The sequence below is a fragment of the Chelonia mydas genome, chromosome 10, assembly GCF_015237465.2.
Source record: "Chelonia mydas isolate rCheMyd1 chromosome 10, rCheMyd1.pri.v2, whole genome shotgun sequence".
NCBI classification, from domain to species: domain Eukaryota; kingdom Metazoa; phylum Chordata; order Testudines; family Cheloniidae; genus Chelonia; species Chelonia mydas.
The window spans coordinates 65,653,321-65,677,280 of record NC_051250.2 but is presented as its reverse complement, the minus strand read 5'-3'; the positions used below and the strand labels follow the sequence as shown (position 1 = coordinate 65,677,280).

The window sequence follows — 23,960 nt, the reverse complement described above, 5'->3', positions numbered from 1 at the left end:
ACATCAACAGACCCGATTGTTGGCAGGCAGGATTGAACCTGAGGCATCTGGAACTAAATGCATAAGCCTTTACTGCATGAGTTAAAAGCCATAGGGCCCCTAGCTAAGGCTCTAGAGCAGACTCATTAATCTCTCTAAGTGGTCTCAGTGCCATTAGATGGGACAGAACACCACACCCAGAAGGTGTGTGGGTTACAACTGCACCAGTTAATCTTTTGAGAAACAATTCTATTCTGTCCTTGGGGAAAAAAAATTGCCCCAAGAATTAAAATCCAGTGATAGTTTGGGATGGAACAGATATTTTGAGACCAGTCCAGCAGAGAAACCTGACATCTCATGTTGTGATTGTGACAAACTGGAGAAGATATTTCTATGAGGACGATCAGGCAGATGGGCAGAGAGAAGAGCAATGAAGCAAGATCACAGAAGGAAAAGACCAGCATGTTGCAAAACTGGCTCTAGTAAATATATGCTACAGAAATGATAACCTTTAGTGCTTTAAGGAAAGCTTTCATTTCAACAGCAGAGTGACCATTCATTTGCAGAGCCCAAGTTTGTTTCCACGTGATATAAAACAACATACAGCATAAGTTACCTTGAAAATTAACTGGCAATGGCCAAGCTGATAACCTTGTTAAAATAATATAGTAAGGAAGAGTCCCAGGATACAATGTTTTGTTATCTGGCAGACCTGTGGATCAAAGTCAATGGGCCTATTCGTGGAGTAAAGTGCAACTCTGTGTGAATAAGGGTGGCAGAATCAGGTCCGTGGGGTATATTCCTCAGAGTGAATAGAATAAACTGAATAAGCCTCTCTGCAAAATACTTGGCCTTAAATTTCATATCCTGTCATATGAGAGATTAGTAAAAATAGCACATGTTGAAAAGGAAATTTCTACTGCTGAAGATGATAGAATGATGCTTGGATTCCTTCAGGGTTTGTTTTTCTAATCCTTTCACCAGTCTGCATTACTAGTTAATACAATAGCTCAGCACATCTGCACAGAACATACATTTCTTTGTTGAATATTTACTCAGTGAAAAGGGGTGGATTTAGGAACCTGAACTCTAGAGTTACCACTTTCAAGGAAACTATCCGCATACTTTTCTTTGTGGATGAAAGTAAATTGGTTGTGAAAGCATGGACACTTTTTTTTGTTTGTTTGTTTTAACGGTTTGGGATGTTCTGCCAAAAGGTGTGTGTTCAGATTTGAAGAATTTGCAGTTAGTGCTGTCAGAGAGTCTGAGAGAAACATGCCTTTCTCTAGATTTTGTTTTGGCTTTTATACCTTTTTCTTTGGCCTAATTTCCATTATTAGAACAGTATTGAATCTTTTTAAGAGAAATATTTAGCGTGACGCTGAGAAGCAATTCCATACTGCTACATTTTTTGGCACCAAATAAAGACTTCAGACCACATGCTATGAAAATACTTTGCTAGATGCTTGCACATTCACCATAGCACTTAACTTTATATCTGAGAATTGGGGGGGTCTCATTTGTAGCAAATATAATGCATGATTTGGTTGCAATTATTTCTATTTCTTGTGAACATATTCCAAGTGAACATGTAGTGATATCCTGATTTAGCAGATTAATTAGCTGGGGATATATATAGTATGGCTAAACATATCTGTGGGAATTGCTAATGGATTCCTCCCCTGCTACTCCCTGCTGCTGTGACTATGACAGTACTGACATGCAAGAAGTCCTACTTTTCCATGCCCTTTATAGATTTCACAGCATTTAACTCCATTGTGAACAGATTGCCAGGAGGCAAATGGCTTCCCACCCCTGCTTTTGCTCCTGCTGACTTATGGACCCTAAGGGAAATGTGTGTTAGCTGCAATTATATGTTGTACAGTGACTGCACATTTTGTCTATGTTTTTGGTCATGTCATCTACTAAAAACAAAACCTATATGCTTGTAATTGGACATTCACCTTTGTCAAACCTAAATTTCGTGTTCCGTTAGCTATACAGTTAAATGACCAGCAGATATTTTATGGTCATGAAATGCAGAGGAGGAGGAGAAAGCAGCTCAGGAGTCTTCAAAAGTGATCTGAAAACTGTGGTGCTTTTGCCTTTTTTTGCTCGTTTTTATAATGTATAAAGAAGGCCTGGAAAAATATTCAGAAAGAGATGGGTAGGGGGCATGCGCATGGAGAGGGTTCTGTTTCCTGGGTTTTTTACGTTAGAAATTCAGGTTTTTTCTAGCTGGATTTTATTTGCTGTCATTATTTATTTGTTGTTGGCTGTTTATATTATGGTAGCACCCGGAGTGCTGGTCAAGGTCCTATTGTGCAGTGCACTCTGCAATTGTGGAGGATGACATGGTCCCTGCCCTGAAGATCCATTAGCGACAGTAGAACCAGTAGGATTGTGACATCCAGATAACTTGTGCCAGTGAAACCTGATCAAGTGAGCAGAAAATGATTCAGACTTTTTAAAACCTTTTTTTGGTCCAACAACTCAAATGTCTGAATAAACAGTTTGGCAGGTGAGAATTTTCTCTCCAACACTCCTTCCCACCCCTTTGGGTAGGAGCTGAGCTGGAGAGAGATTCCAGTCCACGTTTGAGTCCTCCAAGAAAGACCTCCAGCAAAAAAAGGAAAAATTGACTTGATACCACTTCCATTTTTAACATAAATTCAGCAGAAATAAAAATTCAGCAGGAAGAAAACACTTCAGGCCTTTTTTATATTGCATAAAGCTCTTTGAAGGTTAACTGTAAGGTGAATCAAGATAGTATGGCTCAGTGGTAAGGTCAATAGCTTTTTCCTCTGGGCACCTAAGTTCAAATGAAGGTTGACTGGTTTTCCTAGACTCCTATGCAGATTTGTTCACAACGGAGAAACCTCAGCACAATTCTCTTGAGCAGAAACTCCCAGGGCTGGAGTAGTTGGGGTGCTGCAGTTTAGGAAGTTGAATATATTTGATCAACTTATTCTCTTTACCCATGAAATATCAAAACTGCTAACTTTGACATGGTTATAGACACAGAACTTCGTCTGCTTTATGATTCTAATATGTTTTCAAAAGGAATTCCCAACTAAGGAAAACAGCATGAGGTGAAAACAGCATGGCTGGAACTTTAAAGACTCTATATAAAGTGTAATAGTAGAACTCAGTTCTGTCCTCCAATGTGTATCATGCATCCCTATGTCTATTATTATTAACATTTTGTTTTTATATTGGAGAATCAGCCATTGAATTCATGCATATTAGCTGAGGTTTTCTAGTGTATATAGTGATGCATGCACTGTAAATATTGTTTGGGTTTAGAAACTGATAGGTTAAGCTGCTGGAAGCCCACACTTTTTCTTATCATTGTAATCAGCCCTTACTCAGACTCATCAGAACAAGCAGTTTTGCTCTTTGAGACAGCTGTAACTTAGACTGTCGTAGCTTGAGATGTCCTAGCATAGGTTAAAGAAAAATGCTTGAATATAAAGATCTGTGTCCTAGTAGCAGTGGCAGTTTAAATAATGTACTTGTAAAAGCTATCTGGAGTTGCTTCTTGCAGTCTTTTTCCTTTGTAAATAATGAAAATGGATTGGGCTTCAGTTTGAGAGGTAGCTGCTGGTTTTGTTGTGAAGTTCTCCTTCATTTTGCATGATGAACAAATTGAATGAAGGGGAGTATTTGTCCTACATCTGAGGCAGAGTCTGTTACCACCATCCAAAAATGGACCTCGCTGTTTTTTAACCTTATTTTCTAATTACATTGGAATAGTGGAATAAATTATAATGAATGAAATCTGCAGAAGACTGATTCTAATATGCACTTTGTGAGGTCACTGGAAGACACTGACTAGTAGTTCTGGGGTGCAAACTTCTTTTGAAAGGATATTGAAATTGGAAAGGGCTCAGGAGAGTCACAAGAATGATGCAACTTATTAAGAATCTGCCTTACAGTGAGAGGTTTAAGAAGAGGTTTTATCAAAGAGAAGGTTAAGAGGTGACCAGATCACAATCTGAGTACCTGCACAGGAGAAGATTTCTGATGTAGGGGGCTCTTTAATCTAGCATACAAAGGCATAACAAACTTGGCAATGGCTAGAAGTTGAAGCTGGACAAATTGAAACTGGAAATAAAGGACAGATTTTCAGCAGTGAGGGCAATTAAGCATTGGAACAACCTATCAAGGGATGTACCCTATTCTCCATCACATGAGGTCTTAAGGTGATTCTCCATCTCAGAAGGTCATCAAGATATGATGTCTTGCTAAAAGATACATTACATTTCACCCAGTAGCTTGACACAGGAGTCACTGGGTGAAAATCTTTAGCCTGTGTTATGCAGGAGGTCAGATCAGATGATTGCATTGATCCCTTCTGGCCTTAAAATCTATTATTCTAGTTCTGCATTGGGTTAGTAGTAGCTTAAGGTTGTCTGTATTTGTGGTACAACAGTATTAAATGGTATGGTAACCTAGATAGCTTGAGCGCTCTCTAGCTGTTAAAGTTAAGCATAACTATTACAGGTCTTTGGCTGCTACCACCAATTGGCACTTGAAATAATTGCAGCAGCCTGTCTACACAAGGGCTCCCAGAATTGCAAATGCTGGTTCATAGATTCATAGATATTTAGGTCAGAAGGGACCATTATGATCATCTAGTCTGACCTCCTGCACAACGCAGGCCACAGAATTTCACCCACCACTCCCACAAAAAAACCTCACACCTATATCTGTGCTATTGAAGTCCTCAAATTGTAGTTTAAAGACCTCAAGGAGCAGAGAATCCTCCAGCAAGTGATCCGTGCCCCATGCTACAGAGGAAGGCGAAAAACCTCCAGGGCCTTCCAATCTGCCCAGGAGGAAAATTCCTTCCCGACCCCAAATATGGCGATCAGCTAAACCCTGAGCATATGGGCAAGATTCATCAGCCAGATACTACAGAAAATTCTTTCCCGGGTAACTTGGATCTTACCCCATCTAAAACCCATCACAGGCCATTGGGCCTATTTACCATGAATATTTAATTACCAAAGCCATGTTATCCCATCATACCATCTCCTCCATAAACTTATCGAGTTTAATCTTAAAGCAAGATAGATCTTTTGCCCCCACTACTTCCCTCGGAAGGCTATTCCAAAACTTCACTCCTCTGATGGTTAGAAACCTTCGTCTAATTTCTAATCTAAATTTCCTAGCGGCCAGTTTATATCCATTTGTTCTTGTGTCCACATTGGTACTGAGTTTAAATAATTCCTCTCCCTCTCTGGTATTTATCCCTCTGATATATTTATAGAGAGCAATCATATCTCCCCTCAACCTTCTTTTAGTTAGGCTAAACAAGCCAAGCTCCCTGAGTCTCCTTTCATAAGACAAGTTTTCCATTCCTCGGATCATCCTAGTAGCCCTTCTCTGTACCTGTTCCAGTTTGAATTCATCCTTCTTAAACATGGGAGACCAGAACTGCACACAGTACTCCAGGTGAGGTCTCACCAGTGCCTTATATAACGGTACTAAGACCTCCTTATCCCTACTGGAAATACCTCTCCTGATGCATCCCAAGACGACATTAGCTTTTTTCACAGCCATATCACATTGGCAGCTCATAGTCATCCTATGATCAACCAATACTCCAAGGTCCTTTTCCTCCTCCGTTACTTCTAGTTGATGCGTCCCTAGCTTATAACTAAAATTCTTGTTATTAATCCCTAAATGCATGACCTTACACTTCTCACTATTAAATTTCATCCTATTCCTATTACTCCAGTTTACAAGGTCATCCAGATCCTCCTGTATGGTATCCCTATCCTTCTCTAAATTAGCAATACCTCCCAGCTTTGTATCATCTGCAAACTTTATTAGCACACTCCCACTTTTTGTGCCCAGGTCAGTAATAAAAAGATTAAATAAGATTGGTCCCAAAACCGATCCCTGAGGAACTCCACTGGTAACCTCCCTCCAACTTGACAGTTCACCTTTCAGTAGGACCCGTTGTAGTCTCCCCTTTAACCAATTCCCTATCCACCTTTCAATTTTCCTATTGATGCCCATCTTATCCAATTTAACTAATAATTCCCCATGTGGCACTGTATCAAACGCCTTACTAAAATCTAAGTAAATTAGATCCACTGCGTTTCCTTTATCTAAAAAATCTGTTACTTTCTCAAAGAAGGAGATCAGGTTGGTTTGGCACGATCTACCTTTTGTAAAACCATGTTGTATTTTGTCCCATTTACCATTGACTTCAATGTCCTTAACTACCTTCTCCTTCAAAATTTTTTCCAAGACCTTGCATACTACAGATGTCAAACTAACAGGCCTATAATTACTTGGATCACTTTTTTTCCCTTTCTTAAAAATAGGAACTATGTTAGCAATTCTCCAATCATACGGTACAACCCCTGAGTTTACAGATTCATTAAAAATTCTTGCTAATGGGCTTGCAATTTCTTGTGCCAATTCCTTTAATATTCTTGGATGAAGATTATCTGGGCCCCCCGATTTAGTCCCATTAAGCTGTTTGAGTTTCGCTTCTACCTCAGATATGGTGATGTCTACCTCCATATCCTCATTCCCATTTATCATGCTACCATTATCCCTAAGATCCTCTTTAGTCTTATTAAAGACTGAGGCAAAGTATTTGTTTAGATATTGGGCCATGCCTAGATTATCCTTGACCTCCACTCCATCCTCAGTTTTTAGCGGTCCCACTTCCTCTTTCTTTGTTTTCTTCCTATTTATATGACTATAGAACCTTTTACTATTGGTTTTAATTCCCTTTGCAAGGTCCAACTCTACTTGACTTTTAGCCTGTCTCACTTTATCCCTGGTTGAGCTGAACTAGTGTAGGAAATGGAGGGAAAATTTTGAAGAACATTTTTGGCGTAAACAAGACGTGAGGCTGTGAAGGGAACAGAAAATTGGTTAGAACTGGGATATGAAACAGAATGAGCTCTGTTGTGTCCTGATTTGGCTTCAAGAAACTTGATGGGTCCTTTGAGACTCTGTGTGTATTAACTAGGAGTCCTGATATCTGTGCAAGACGTTGTTATTTCAGAATAAAATGTCATCATGTGGAGCTTTGTGATTTGAATGGATTGATCATTTCTACTGTAATCTCTTTTCACATTATTAAAATCCAAGTGCAAGATCCCACATCCCTTCCTTTGACTCGCAGGATATGAATTCTTCAAAAGCAAACTTGTAAACCTAGTCAGACATAGGTGACAAATTATTGGCAGCAGCTGCATGATGGTAAAAGTGAGCTGGACCAGCTCCACATTTGATTATGATCCTGTGCGGCTTGTGTCTGTGTTCCTGTGGACAGCCCAGCTGCTTCTCACTGACTTTGTGAAAAGAGCACCCAGAATTGCATCCAGCAGATTGATGCTGCAAAAACCACTTTTCAGATCCAGTTTGTGGAGTATGTTGGTCACAAAGCATTGTGCCCTACAGACATATTTTAACGGCTCCATTTTCCAATTAATAAGAAAATTGTTTGCTCAAGCCGAAGATCACATTTTAATTGATGGAAACACCTATACTTTAATAATGGAAAAACTAATGACAATTCATAATCACCTCTTATAGATTTTGAGCACTAGCTTCAAGTGTTACCTTGGGCATTGGCATGTGCCAAGACCACTGGCACCAGGTGGTTATCCAAACTGTGTGATGTTCTGATAATGAAACCTGAAACCAGGCAAAGCGCATCTGATTTCTGATTTTTGTTACATTCTCCTAAACTCAGGCCAGGCTCAGTGAGGTTAGTGGATCTTTCAGAAAATCCTGGCCAGGTCTCCGCATGAGCTGGTATGTGGCATCAAGTGAAAAATCACAAACAGCTCAGAGGCTGTTGCTGGGGTCATGAAACCAGGCACAACTTGGTGGGGTGTGCTGGGGCTTTTGGCTATGTTAGATTTCAAAGCAAAGCTTGCAGGGGTGTGAACTGATGAAGATGAGTGTCATATAGCTCTAGTGGTTAAAGTCCCTTGCTTCTGCTTGCTAGAATTCATTGACTATGGGAACACTGCTCATCATGCCTGGATTCTGCATGGTCCTATCCAGCCCTTCTTTTGTAACAGGAATAAAAGCCAGATACCTTGCAGTTTATTCCCAGAGGTTTCCTTGATGAATCAGCAAATGCTTTATTACATAAGCCTTCCTCCCTTCAAACAGGGCATTTTTGCTTTATCCCATTTTTTTTAGTTCAGCCCCTGAAAGTAATAAAGAATAATTGATGTAAGCTGTGACGCTTTTTAAAGCTCTAAGGATTGCTTGTCCAATGGAATAGCTAATTTACATTGTTAGTTTCTCTTTTTCCCCCTGCTGTACTGCTGGAGGTGTCTGTTTGGAAATCCCCACACAACCACTAAAACAATCTGAGAGTTAATGTTTCAGCCATTCTAATCAAGTCAACAGTGCCAGATGCAATTTATAAATAAACTATTATAACATGCACTCCTTAAAATTTGTGCATCAAATGTAATTTGATGCATATTATTTTTTAAAAGAGGAAAAACATGTAGAATAGAAATGATTTTCATCCATGGAGCACAGAGATATTATTTTACACAATCCTATAGATGTATATGTGTATACACAGAGGCATATGCCTTCTGCTGTGCGGCTGTAGAAATTGCCAGGCTGGATCAGACCAGTAAGCCTTCCATGTTACTGTAGCCAGACCAGATGCTTCCGAGGAAAATGGCCAGGAGACATTCTCATCGCCTGTAAATAACTTGTCCATGTTCCTTCCTCTATCAGATATCAATTATCTACCCAACAGTATGACTTTTGCAACACAGATAGTCTTTTTAGTAGAATGTGATTACAAGTTCAGCCTTTCGGGGGCGGAGAGTAAGTTGCATTGATCACTCTATCGTGATCAAGGAGTGGCACTGAATCGCTTCAAAAGGAGTTCTGGTTAATCTTCCTCTGACAGAAGAAGGGTGTCATGAGCTTGGGGTGGGGAAAGGGGAAGAAATTACATGAATTAAAAATATAAAAATATAATTATGTGTAAGAGCTCAGAACAGGATTTTTCTCTTTTATGTGTGCAGTGGAGATGTGGATTTATTGCTGCACTAGAGCAGGCTTAACAATACAGTGATGACTAAATTAGCTCATGCCCCCTAATTATACCTGCTTCCCCTCTCCGGTGCCAGCCCATGTGATCAGTATGAAAAGTTTATGACCACAAACAACCAAGTAGGTAGGGAGAGCCTGTGCAGATTGGACTCTCTGTAGTACCTAATTGCCTTCTATGACGAGATAACTGGCTCTGTGGATGAGGGGAAAGCAGTGGATGTGTTATTCCTTGACTTTAGCAAAGCTTTTGATACAGTCTCCCACAGTATGCTTACCAGCAAGTTAAAGAGGTATGGGCTGGATGAATGGACTATAAGGTGGCTAGAAAGCTGGCTAGATCGTCGGGCTCAACGGGTAGTGATCAATGGCTCCATGTCTAGTTGGCAGTCGGTATCAAGCAGAGTGCCCCAAGGGTCAGTCCTGGGGCCGGTTTTGTTCAATATCTTCATTAATGATCTAGAGGATGGCGTGGGCTGCACCCTCAGCAAGTTTGCAGATGACACTAAACTGGGAGGAGTGGTAGATACGCTGGAGGGTAGGGATAGGATACAGAAGGACCTAGACAAATTAGAGGATTGGGCCAAAAGAAATCTGGTGAGGTTCAACAAAGACAAGTGCAGAGTCCTGCACTTAGGACGGAAGAATCCCATGCACCGCTACAGACTAGGGACCAAATGGCTAGGCAGCAGTACTGCAGAAAAGGACCTAGGGGTTACAGTGGACGAGAAGCTGGATATGAGTCAATAGTGTGCCCTTGTTGCCAAGAAGGCTAATGGCATTTTGGGCTGTATAAGTAGGGGCATTGCCAGCAGATCGAGGGACGTGATCATTCTCCTTTATTCGACATTGGTGAAGCCTCATCTGGAGTACTGTGTCCAGTTTTGGGCCCCACACTACAAGAAGGATGTGGAAAAATTGAAAAGAGTCCAGCGGAGGGCAACAAAAATGATTAGGGAACTGGAACATGACTTATGAGGAGAGGCTGAGGGAACTGGGATTGTTTAGTCTGCAGAAGAGAAGAATGAGCGGGGATTTGATAGCTGCTTTCAACTACCTGAAAGGGGGTTCTAAAGAGGAGGGATCTATACCAGTGGTTCCCAGACTTGTTCTGCCGCTTGTGTAGGGAAAGTCCCTGGCGGGCCGGGCCGGTATGTTTACTTGTCGCGTCCGCAGGTTCAGCTGATTGCAGCTCCCAGTGGCCTCAGTTCGCTGCTCCAGGCCAATGGGAGCTGCTGGAAGCGGCATGGGCCGAGAGACGTACTGGAGCTCCCATTGGCCTGGAGCAGTAAACCACAGCCACTGGGAGCCACGATCGGCTGAACCTGCGGATGCAGCAGGTATACAAACTGACCCTCCCGCCAGGGGCTTTCCCCGCACAAGTGGCGGAACAAGTCTGGGAACCACTGATCTAGACTGTTCTCAGTGGTAGCAGATGACGGAACAAGGAGTAATGGTCTCAAGTTGCAGTGGGGGAGGTTTAGGTTGGATATTAGGAAAAACCTTTTTCACTAGGAGGGTGGTGAAGCACTGGAATGGGTACCTAGGGAGGTGGTGGAATCTCCTTCCTGAGAGGTTTTCAAGGTCAGGCTTGACAAAGCCCTGACTGGGATGATCTGGTTGGGAATTGGTCCTGCTTTGAGCAGGGGGTTGGACTAGATGACCTCCTGAGGTTCCTTCCAACCCTAATATTCTGTGATTCTATGCCTACTTGGCCATGTCTGTCCCAAGATAGGAATGTTTAGGACTGCAACATGAGGCCTTCATCCTGAGGCTTCTGTAATATCGTTACAGGGGTGTAGAAAATGTTAGAGATTTTATAAGACTTCATACAAGTGTTTGTCTGTAATATGGTGGCTGCACAAAAGACAATGTGCTTTTATTAGGTACAGAAAATGTGGGCATTATGTAACCACAAACTATTTTTGTGACATATAATTATAGTTTTTTCATGTTCTCATTTCCAGTCACCAGGAAAATCTTAAAGGGTTAGCTCCACAAAGGAAAGTTAGGCTCAGTGTTAGAATGCTGTACTCTAGGTGCCCTGCCGACCAGTGGAATCCACCGCCCCAGTTGGTCACCCAGGCACCCTATACAATGCATGGGAACAGTTAGGCACCTGAGAATGGGATCCACAAAAGACTGTGTGCTCAGCTAGGCAGAGCTAGCCAGTGGGAAATGCTGAGGAGAGGGGTGTGGCCTAAGCCCTGCCCTTCAAAGGGATTTAGGTGCCTATCTCCACCTGGGATTCACAGTCTCAAACCCTCTTCTGGAGTTCAGCACCTAAGCTGGATCAGGCTTTTCCTTTTTTTTTTCTTTCTTTTTTTTTTTTTTGCAAAGAAGGAATACAGACTTGAATGTGGCTCTCCCACATCCCAATGGGTGCCCTAAAGCCACTGGATCATGGACTCATTCTAGTCCAGTGAATAGTCTATTATTTTATAAAGTGGAACAGCTTCAACAGGAGAGCTTGGGAGAGCCCCCACCCAAAATACCCCATAGCCTCTTGAGTAGGACACTCCCTCACAGGTGGGATACCTGGGTTCAGGTCCCTGCTACTCTCAGGCAGAGTGGGGATTGGAACCTGGGTGGCCCACATTCTCCATGACTGATCTAAGCACTGGGCTATAGAATATACGGCTATGTTTGTGCAGGGCCTGATCCATTAGGCTGGGAAACTCCTAGTTTGTGAATCTCACTGAGGTTTAGGCTCTGCCTGTGCCCACCAGCAGAAATGTAGGCATCTCTGGGGCTTTATTTATGGGAATGTTGGCACCTACAGGATCTGGTGGCAGCTGAGTGAGGGTTTTGAGGTTCTAAATTTTGGATTTGGGCACCTAAATTCCTTTACAGATGTAGCCCCAAGTATCCATTGTGTACACCCCATGGACAAATTAGAAGGCTCCCTTCCCAGCAAGTTAAAACAATACAGAAAACTTTGTTTATATTCCTTATAAAAATTACATTAAATCTATAAATAACAGTTCATATCAAATGATTAAAAGTGCTTGGAAAGACAGGCTGTAGATTTCCTACGTGAAACAGTACTCAGGCTTTTGAATAGTGTGGGTGGCTGGATGTGTGCACTGTGCCTTCAAGGGAAAAAAATTTAGCTGTCAAAGCAGACATTTGAGATTTAGATTGGACCCTCCCCCGAAAAAACCTACCAAAACCAGTGGCGATGTTAATTACCTTGAAAGATATTATATTTGGAGTAGGTGTAGCTGCAAAATTACCTAGTAGAATTCACATAAAGCAGGAACATTTTTTCATTGCATTTAGACAGGTTTCTCAGTAGGGACTTCATCACAGAATTATTTTCTCAGCAGAAGACTGTTTAGTCTTTTTTTTTTTTTTTTTTTGTACTTTTACATCTATTCATAAAATGGGTTAGGAGCCATTTCCAGATGTAAATCATATATGGGTTTTGTTTGATTTGTTTTAACTTGGGGTTTAAAAACACACCCCCATCACTCAACTTGACTATTTTGGCTGGCTGCAAGGTAGATCCATAGGGCAAAGGGATGTGAAGAATAATCAGTATTGAAATACCAAACCTGCTGGGTTAGTTGCACGTACAACAGAAGTCCCTGCAAATAACCAGCCTTGTCAGATACATGGGGCTAAGAAGCTGGTCTTTTGTTCGGCACCTGTAACTAATTATCTGGTGATAAAATCAGGTCTGGTCTCAAGTATTGTCCCACCAACACTCTAAGCCCCTCAATCATGCGTAAGTGATGTAGAGGAGCAAAGAGGAACATGAAGAGAGAAGAATTATAAAGCTCTTCTTTGAATTATGACACATCTCTGTCTAATATATCCTTATCTTCAACTCATCCAAATTAAAGCAAGTGGTACGTGGCAGGTTGTGCAGATGAATCAAGACTAATGCATGCACACAGCTACTACATTCAATTTCCAGCGAATGGGTGTGTCAGATTGTATTTCTCAGGGTGTAGCAGCACTCACAATTTTTAGAAGCATCTCCCACAAAGACTTGGCAGAAAGAGGGGGGGAAAAAAACTTGATCACATTCACTGGTAGCGATTATAACAACTATAATTAATCCGCCTGCATTACAGGCTCATTGCTTGAGCCAGAGTACAGTTCTCAATTTCTGACTCCTTAGTTGCTATTGGATTTTTTCTTTGCTCTACTCCTGTGTTTTGTTTCTTTTTATAGCAGTCTTGATTAACAAAGCTTTTTTTTTAAATATATATATATTTTTGGTGGACCATAGACAAGGAAGAATACTCGAGATCAGGGGTCGGCAACCTATGGCACGTGTGCCAAAGATGGCATGCGAGCCAATTTTTAATGGCACGCTGCTGTCTGCCTACCCCAGCAGACAGCAGCCTGCTATTAAAAATCCTGCCCTGCCCTGCCCGCTCTTCTCCGCCCCCGCCCACCGCTCTCTCCTTGCAGGGCGGGGGAAGCTTGCTGACCCCTGATATATAGACTTCTAGAGAGAGACATTCTAAAAAATGTTAAAATGTATTATTGGCATGTAAAACCTTAAATTAAAGTAAATAAATGAAGACTCAGCACACCACTTCTAAAAGGTTGCCGACCCCTGGTCTAGACAAGCCCTGAGACTTGCCCTTATTGCAGACTTGCAGCCTAGAGGGCTGGGGAAATGAAATTTCAGTTGAGGGGCACACACACATTCAGCTTCACGCCTTTGAGAGCATAATTGAGAAATTATTAGTAGCTTGTTTAGGTAACCTTAATGACTGACTTAATGGTCAGTTACCTTGGCTTCGTTATTTTGGGCATGTCCATATTAGGGTTCCTTTAGACCTCTTCCACTTGGTTCTGCAAGAGCTCAGTTTGACTCCAGTCTCATCACTGTGGTTCCTTTATTTGGCATACAGGAATGCTACGCTGAGTTGGTCAGGCTCAAGCATAGAGGGTGGGAACAGGGCGTACACACATCCAAAGTTACACAGCAGACCTCTCCCTTTATATACATTTAGACATTACATTGCATTTGCCATACATTGCATCACATATTTTTGGATTGGGTTGTAAGAACCTGTACAGCAGGCTCTGTCCACGCACAACTTACTCCTTACCTCAATTTATGTTCCAGGCTTATTTTAGCCATTGTTATCTTAGCCATTGTAAATTGTTCCCTGTGTGTTTCCTCTTATCGTATCTTTTACAGACATTCTGTTTTCAGCCTGCTGATCCATTTACCTGCCTAATTCTGTCTCCCCAAAAATGCCTCCCTCATGTCCAATTACTCATGTCAAGCCAGGCCTACAGTCCATGTGGGGAAGTTATTTCAGATTAAGGATATGAATTTAAAATGCAAGAGCTATTCTGTGTTAACTCCTGTGTGGGTACTCTTAGTGCCTTTTTCCAGTTTAGCTTAATCGACTTCCAAAATATACTGGCTAAAGGGCTAGCTACTTTGCAGCAAAAAGAAAAGGAGGACTTGTGGCCCCTTAGAGACTAACCAATTTATCTGAGCGTAAGCTTTTGTGAGCTACAGCTCACTTCATCGGATGCATTCAGTGGAAAATACAGTGGGGAGATTTATATACACAGAGAACACGAAACAATGGGTGTTATCATACACACTGTAAGGAGAGTGATCACTTAAGATGAGCTAATATCAGCAGGAGCGGCGGGGAAGAGGGGAAGAAAACCTTTTGTAGCGATAATCAAGGTGGGCCATTTCCAGCAGTTGACAAGAACGTCTGAGGAACAGTGGGGGGTGGGGGTGGCAGGGAATAAACATGGGAAAATAGTTTTTACTTTGTGTAATGACCCATCCACTCCCAGTCTCTATTCAAGCCTAAGTTAATTGTATCCAGTTTGCAAATTAATTCCAATTCAGCAGTCTCTCATTGGAGTCTGTTTTGAAGTCTTTTTGTTGTAATATTGCAACTTTTAGGTCTGTAATCGAGTGACCAGACAGATTGAAGTGTTCTCCGACTGGTTTATGAATGTTATAATTCTTGACATCTGATTTTTGTCCATTTATTCTTCTACGTAGAGAATGTCCAGTTTGACCAATGTACATGGCAGAGGGGCATTGCTGGCACATATCACATTGGTAGATGTGTAGGTGAACGAGCCTCTGATAGTGTGGCTGATGTGATTAGGCCTATGATGGTGTCCCCTGAATAGATATGTGGACACAGTTGGCAACAGGCTTTGTTGCAAGGATAGGTTCCTGGGTTAGTGGTTCTGTTGTGTGGTGTGTGGTTGTTGGTGAGTATTTGCTTCAGGTTGGGGGGCTGTCTATAAGCAAGGACTGGCCTGTCTCCCAAGATCTGTGAGAGTGATGGGTCGTCCTTCAGGATAGGTTGTAGATCGTTGATGATGCGTTGGAGAGGTTTTAGTTGGGGGCTGAAGGTGATGGCTAATGGCGTTCTGTTATTTTCTTTGTTGGGCCTGTCCTGTCGTAGGTGACTTCTGGGTACTCTTCTGGCTGTGTCAATCTATTTCTTCACTTCAGCAGGTGGGTATTGTCGTTGTAAGAATGCTTGATAGAGATCTTGTAGGTGTTTGTCTCTGTCTGAGGGGTTGGCGCAAATGCGGTTGTATCGTAGAGCTTGGCTGCAGACAATGGATCATGTGGTGTGATCTGGGTGAAAGCTGGAGGCACGTAGGTAGGAATAGAGATCAGTAGGTTTCCGGTATAGGGTGTTGTTTATGTGACCATCGCTTATTAGCACCGTAGTATCCAGGAAGTGGATCTCTTGTGTGGACTGGTCCAGGCTGAGGTTGATGGTGGGATGGAAATTGTTGAAATCATGGTGGAATTCCTCAAGGGCTTCTTTTCCATGGGTCCAGATGATGAAGATGTCATCAATATAGCGCAAGTAGAGTAGGGGCATTAAGGGATGAGAGCTGAGGAAGCGTTGTTCTAAGTCAGCCATAAAAATGTTGGCATACTGTGGGGCCATGCGGGTACCCCATAGCAATGCCGCTGGTTTGAAGGTATACATTGTCCCCAAATGTGAAATAGTTATGGGTGAGGACAAAGTCACAAAGTTCAGCCACCAGGTTTGCCGTGACATTATCGGGGATACTGTTCCTGACGGCTTGTAGTCCATCTTTGTGTGGAATGTTGGTGTAGAGGGCTTCTACATCCATAATGGCCAGGATGGTGTTTTCAGGAAGATCACAGATGGATTGTACTTTCCTCAGGAAGTCAGTGGTGTCCCGAAGATAGCTGGGAGTGCTGGTAGCGTAGGGCCTGAGGAGGGAGTCTACATAGCCAGACAATCCTGCTGTCAGGGTGCCAATGCCTGAGATGATGGGGCGTCCAGGATTTCCAGGTTTATGGATCTTGGGTAGCAGATAGAATACCCCAGGTCGGAGTTCCAGGGGTGTGTCTGTGCGGATTTGTTCTTGTGCTTTTTCAGGGAGTTTCTTGAGCAAATGCTGTAGTTTCTTTTGGTAACCCTCAGTGGGATCAGAGGGTAACGGCTTGTAGAAAGTGATGTTGCAGAGCTGCCTAGCAGCCTCTTGTTCATATTCCGACCTATTCATGATGACGACAGCACCTCCTTTGTCAGCCTTTTTGATTATGATGTCAGAGTTGTTTCTGAGGCTGTGGATGGCATTGTGTTCTGCACGGCTGAGGTTATGGGGCAAGTGATGCTGCTTTTCCACAATTTCAGCCCATGCACGTCGGCGGAAGCATTCTATGTAGAAGTCCAGTCTGTTGTTTCGACCTTCAGGAGGAGTCCACCTAGAATCCTTCTTTTTGTAGTGTTGGTAGGGAGGTCTCTGTGGATTAGTATGTTGTTCAGAGGTGTGTTGGAAATATTCCTTGAGTCAGAGACGTCGAAAATAGGATTCTAGGTCACCACAGAACTGTATCATGTTTGTGGGGGTGGAGGGGCAGAAGGAGAGGCCCCGAGATAGGACAGATTCTTCTGCTGGGCTAAGAGTATAGTTGGATAGATTAACAATATTGCTGGGTGGGTTAAGGGAACCATTGCTGTGGCCCCTTGTGGCATGTAGTAGTTTAGATAGCTTAGTGTCCTTTTTCTTTTGTAGAGAAGCAAAGTGTGTGTTGTAAATGACTTGTCTAGTTTTTGTAAAGTCCAGCCACGAAGAAGTTTGTGTGGAAGGTTATTTTTTTATGAGAGTATCCAGTTTTGAGAGCTCATTCTTAATCTTTCCCTGTTTGCTGTAGAGGATGTTGATCAGGTGGTTCCGCAGTTTCTTTGAGAGCGTGTGGCACAAGCTGTCAGCTTAGTCTGTGTGGTATGTAGATTGTAATGGATTTTTTACCTTCAGTCCTTTTGGTATGATGTCCATCTGTTTGCATTTGGAAAGGAACTTTGCAGCAGTTATTCTATTCAATTTCCACATGTAGACAAGTTCTTGGTTGGAGCAGGTAAATTGGATGATATTCAGACCTGGTGGATATTCTTGCAGAAGTTTCTTATAGGAAATATTATTACCTTGGAATATGTCCTGCTTGCGAGTTGCCCCACCATATAGGTGTGCCTGCCGCTCTGCCAAGATCCCGGTGGGGTTTTTTTCCTCTTCCTTTGGGAGTTGAGCCTCTGGGATCTTTACTCCGCCCTTATTTTAGAGGAGCAGGGAGGAGTGCTCGTCTGGCAAGCAATGCCTGATGCCACAGGGCATCTGTTCAGCACCAGGCCAACCTAAAGAAACCTAAATCCCAAAGATCCCTTAGCTCCATTCTGTTGATCTTCAGCTGACTGACAATTGTGCTGTTTTTAAATCCCCTGCCCTATCCATGACTTCGTGAAATGGTGACAATACACAATGTAATGAGTGATTCACAAATATCTCTATTTTTTTCCTTTAGCCTTGCTTTTGGGAAGCATGCTGGCATTTTTGTACTGGTTCTGCAAGTTGTACATGAGTAATACATCTATGAATCAAGAGAGCCACTTTCTGCCCAGTGCAGTTCTATCACACAGACCTCATACCTCAGACTTCTTAGATGCCAAAGTCCTACAACTTTAAAAAAGTCTCTATGCATCTCATAAGCATTTTGACAACTTACATCACCCATAGTTTCTCTCTCTTTTTCTACAGGTTTATGCTTTCTTGTAGCCTATACTATTTACTTATTTGGCTGAGTCTCTCTGCATGAAGGCTTTACCATAGATGTCATCTGTTGTATATGTGTCTTCATAGCTTCCAGCATATTTATGTTAACTTTTATCCAACAAACATTCCCTTTTTCAGGCCATTCTGTTAAAGTATCTAGAGTCAAATATCACTTTGAGAACTTGCTGTCTGGGCATTGTAGCACTAAGCTTGTACTGAGATGGGTTGCATCATGTTTTTTTAATTATTTTTATTATACAGGGTATCCATTCGGGTTTTCTCTCTTGCTGAAGGAGGTGCGATTAATATAAATTGTTTTATATAGACATTTCAGGAACAATAACTATCGATACACTTAGTATAGATGTCACAGTAAAGAGTGATTCTTTCTTTTACCACACATACAGAACTTAGTTTGTGTGATAAATGAGTTTATTATTCTTTAAGGGTGCTTATTACATTACTTTCTCCTCTGCCCCGTCTCTAAGGAAAACTCACTAACTATCTCTGGTCTTGATCATATTTGATTAGATTATTCTGCCAAGAGCTCTATGACCATTGAACCTTCAATTCTGGATTAAAGGTTGAAAGATTATTCAAGTTTCTGGCACGGCCATAATTGCATCTAGTGCTTGTATTATATTAGTGCAGCCCAAATCCAAAATTATTACATGTGTCTGTTGGATTTGTTGGGTCATCTTTTCTTACAGAAATAGAATAACAGATCCAGGAAGTTACAGATGGAGAAGTCCTGTCAGATTATTCTGTCCATTGCAGAATTTTTTATTGAAGTGAATTTGCTAATCTAGTGTATAATTTAGCTTTGAGTCCCAAGCAAAGACGTTTCCATCACTTCCCTTCGGAGACGATTCCACAGACTAATGGAGCTAACGGTCAGACAGATTTTCCTGATGTTCATTCTAAATTTATCTTTTTAATGCGTGCCTTTTATTCTTTCTTATAACCTTGTGTCTCTCTGTCCTTTCTATTCTTAGTGTTTACAGTCTTCAAATATTTATAGGCTACAGAAACATAGAAATTAGAGGTGTTTTTCATCTCTAAATATTAAATGACAGGATTTTCCAGGGTTGTGGGTTTTTTTTAACTTGTTAGCTTTTTGTTTAACTATATGATACTGCAGCTGTTAGCGGCAATGCCTGGATTTAAGAGATTTTTGACTTTCTTCTCCTAACAAACCTGTTCAATGCAAAAAGAATGGAAGGATTGTCTGCTGTTTGAAATTGTCCTATGATGTATTGTATTGTATGGTACCAAGTAATGTTGGAGCACTATTACATGACTGCTGCTCCTTTGGGAACCATGTTAAAAACAAGCTGGGTATCTCATGAGGTTATCTTAGTGAGCAACATCTTAAATAAACACAATTTCCCTCCTGCATGTAACATTCAAATTCCAGTTCCCACTTTTATTTCAAAACCCAATAGAATTAACTGTCTTTTAAATCTGTTTTTCCAATAGAGATAAATAACGAATATACAAAATGTTGGTCCCAGCTGTGCGTTGCGTGCTATTAGTGTAGTGGCAGAACAGTTTGGACATAACCACTCTTGCTCTAAGCAAGCTAGTAATGCAGGGACACTAAGATGTTTTGTATTATGTATTTGTGAATACGTAAGGCCTTGTGCCTGCTTCCTCTCCTCTCTCTCTCTCTGTTTGTTTTAAGTACACTCCCTTCATATCCATAGCACACTGGATAGTTCATTACAGGTAATAGCATCTCTGCTTTCAAAAAAACGGAAGAATGTTCAGATAATTGAGTGAACCTGTATGCTGAATATTCTTAGGTGCTTTAACACAGCAGTCTCTTCAAAAGTGGACTTTTCCTGATTGTTTTTCTATCAGAATCCTTCCCCCTGTTTGTCCAATTACCTGACTAGATGGAGATGGGTAGGAAGAACAGGCAGGTAGTAAAATATTGTAGATATGGTTAAAATGGCCCCTAACTTCTCTGAACCAATTTAGTGCATTTCTAGTTTAGTCTCTTACACCTTTTATTCTCTTACTTTCCTGTGCACAAAAAGAAATCTTAATTAAGTAAGTGATTGGCAGACTAGGGAGTAACAGTTAGAGCCAGCTCCCTGGTAGTTTCTTAATTGCAGTTTATAATAAATAGATGAACTGTCAGTTCCTTGAAGATATCTGATCACTGTGCAACATTTCCTTGCATTTTGTCTGCCAAAAAAGCTCAACTTTGCCATGTTTAACAGATAGCACCTAATGTTTTTCACTTCCTTTCCCAAGCAGGTGGTGTTACTTGTCTACAACTCATACTGTCTTAGTCCCTTTATAGCTTATTACACATCATAAATGATACATCTAGCTTTATGGTTCTAGGAAATGTAAATATTTATTGAAGGATCTTTTCAAAGTAGCTTTTTGAAAAATTTTATTGCTCTTTCAGTTTCTGTCCAGTGAGTGGGGCCATTGTCTGTCAGTAGGGCTGCCATTTTATGAATATTTTCCTGTGGGAGCCCAGTTTAAGATGCAGATTAGGATTCAAAGAATAGTTTTAACCACTTGAAAGCCTTGGAAATGTTGAGCATTTCTAAATTCTGAAGTAAATTTTATAATTGAAAAAACTTGATTTCATTTGTAGTTGGTTTAACCACTTAACATAAATGTTTTATTTAAAAAAACAACAACAGTATTTCCCATAAGCAGTTTAGAAATGGTGGCTTTCGTGGCCTTCCAATGGTCCTATTCAGTATCCTCTCATCAAGATGGCATATTCATATTGCATTGATAATTAGTTATATAGATCACTTAACTAAAATCCTTAGGGTTTTGCTCTTCTTTGCATTTAGATGTAAAGGCTTGAATATCTCACATTACACTTGGATTTTCTTTTGAATTGCAGCTGCTATTTCCTTTGCTATTTCTGTGGTAGAGAAGAGTGTATCTGGAAATCTGTTTATATTTGGACCTCTGAGTCAGCCATTCAGAAAAATGTAGTATGAAAGATCAGTTACATACTATGTATATTAGCCACTGCCTCTGCCATTCTGATTCTTTTAAAACAAAACAAAAAAAGCCTCAGAAGAGTAGCATCCCCCCGCCCCGGTCTATTTTAGTTCGTTTGTCAAAATGCAGGGGAATATCTTCAAGCACATTTGTGTTTGGTTGCTATTTGGATCTGTATTGCTGTGCACTTCTTTTTTAAAACTAATTTTGTCGCAAATCGCATGCCATGAAGTGAGGTGATAAATATATCTATGCATATCGCAAAGCATTATGGTATGTATTCAGAAGAGGAAATAGTAGAAAGAGGGAAAGAGTAAAGTTGACTGGTTTATAAGAAAAAAAATAGGAGCACTAATAGCAAGGTCATAAAAAGAAAAGGAGGACTAGTGGCACCTTAGAGACTAACAAATTTATTTGAGCATAAGCTTCCATGAGCGACAGCTCACTTCATCGGATGCATGCTGTAGCTCACGAAAGCTTATGCTCAAATAAATTGGTTAGTCTCTAAGGTGCCACAAGTCCTCCTTTTCTTTTTGCGGATACAGACTAACACGGCTGCTACTCTGAAAGGTCATAAAAGTTAAGAAAGGAGGGGGGAGGAGGAATCATATTGTGAATTGCATAAAACACTTTTTGCTCAATATAAATTATAGTTTAGAAAAAAATTCTGCTTGAAATACATCATAGATGGTGTTGCCAGGATACTTCCTGATCGTGTTAATTAAACTGTCCTGCAGATATAGCTTAATTAGCATATAATTTGCATATTGGACACAATGGTGCATGTTCCTAAAGAAAGCTCCTCTTCTACTAATAGACCATTGTATTCAGATACATTTTCAAGGGGGAAAAAAGTCTTTAGACATAATTATATTTTCTTTTTGCAACCACATGATTAAGATCTGTGCTAATGAACTGATGTATATAAAACCTGTGTAGTAAGATGGTATTTTATGCTAGCTCCAGTACATTCTTTTCCAGATCCCCCTTTGATAGCTTTCCTCTTGTAAAATAGTACCTTATTTCATGAGGTGCCCCATTGCTTAAGGTACTAATCAAACTGAGCAAAAGAGGCAGAATCTGGCTCTTGAAGATATCATTATATACAGTTATTGATGCTACAGTTCACAACTCTCCCAGATCACCTGGGACAGTCCTGAAATTAAGCACGGCTGTGCTGCTCATTTGGGGCTCCCTCCTCTGGAGTTAACTCCTGTAGCACCTCTGGATCAGCTTGCTTGTCTGCCTGAAGTGACATAGTGGGGAGCAGAGCGCTGATCAGAAGGCAGTTCCTTGCTCTGCCTACCTGTGGAGAATGCTTTTCTGATTGGCATTCTGTGGCCTACTCTGCCCAGATGCTTCAGCAGCAGAGATCAAATGCTGCAGGAGCGGTTCCACTGCAGTGACAGAGGCAACCAGGACAAAGGAGGAATGAGAGAAGAACCAATGGGGCAGCGAGCACGCTCGCAGATGGAGGGAAAAAGAGCAAGGGAGTCATTGAGAAGAAGGGGACAAGGAAGGACAGGGAACAGGAGGGAAAACATAAAGACAGTGGGAGAGAGAAGAGTTCAGAAATGGTGGGGAGGAGAAAAACAACAAGGTGGGAAAGGAGAGAGAAAAATGACAATCAAAATATTTTCATATTTTTTGTGTGTGTGTGTGTGTTTGTAAAAAAAAAAACGGTCCCTACAAAGTACATCCTTCCCAGCCCTGGTGCCTGACTTTGCCCAGCCTAGCTCCTTGTGTGGTCATTTATACATGTGCTAAGTAGGTAAATGGCTACACAAGGTGCTAAGCAGCGGAGAATTAGGTTGCTAGTGCCTATGAAATGCTAAAAATGCAAGTGCTGCTGTGAGTTCCCAACAAAGACCCTGCCCTTCAGCCCAGAACTCTTGGTCTTGGATGTGCCTGGCCCTCACACCAGGTATTGGAAGCTGTTAAAAGAGTATGTAGAGGTGTTTTTGACTGGCCATTTATTATAATGCTTACTGAAAGTTTTATGGGAGCATCTAATAAATACATTCATTTACAACTATAGTCATTTACAAAGAAGATGATAAAACAAAGTATGGCAAAATACATTGGTCAAAAGAAATTCCTGGAAATTGGAAGATTGCAGAAAAAATCCAAACAAATTGAAGTTAGCAAGAGAGGGGAATAGAAAAAAGACATCTCTGTCTTGAATCTGTAACATTCCTATAGAAATTGCAGGGACTAATTTTGTATTTTTTCCTTGTATTAATTATTTTTATATCCAAAGATTTTTCCTGTAATTCTCAACATTGCCAGCCCAGCATTCAATCAGTATTTCAGCTCCTCAAAGGAAGCATTTTCCTGATGCTCTGTGAGCTCTCTTTTAATAGTAGTGGATTACAGAGGAAAAACATTTTCACTCATATCATTGCTAAAGTAATCTACTGCCTCTTTGACTATGACAGAGTTCTAATTTCAATGAAATAGTGCAGGAGTAGTAAGCTGTGGGACCACAGTGGCATTTTTTTAAATAAAAAGTTATTGAGCATTGAATCAAGTGACAGTCAAGGTATTAAAGTATTTCATAAGTAAAATCCTTCATGCCTACCGCAAACTCCAAATTTAGACTGGGAACCTGCTAATCATTCTGAATAATGATGTTGCTAGAATATGCATTTCAGATGTTGCTTCCGTATCTAATTCTTTTTTCAACTTTTTTAAAACAGGTGATTATAAACAGCACAATCACACCTAATATGACCTTTACGAAAACATCGCAGAAGTTTGGTCAGTGGGCGGACAGCAGAGCAAACACTGTGTTTGGTTTGGGTTTTTCCTCTGAACAGCAGCTAACAAAGGTAACTGGGCTCATTTTATTTCTGAAACAGCAGCTGTGGTTCTTGTGA

At 41.1% G+C, this 23,960-nt stretch overlaps 1 protein-coding gene across 2 annotated transcripts in view; it reads left to right on the top strand.

Annotated features, from left to right (window-relative positions):
• The window catches only part of HOMER2 (homer scaffold protein 2), a 106,516-nt gene that overhangs the window by 48,481 nt on the left and 34,075 nt on the right, over positions 1–23,960 (top strand). For both annotated transcript variants that reach the window (XM_043524454.1, XM_037910710.2), the window contains exon 3: positions 23,781–23,912. In XM_043524454.1, the coding sequence (XP_043380389.1) occupies positions 23,811–23,912 (102 nt within the window). In that variant the 5' untranslated portion in view covers positions 23,781–23,810. The remainder of the gene's footprint in view (positions 1–23,780; positions 23,913–23,960) is intronic.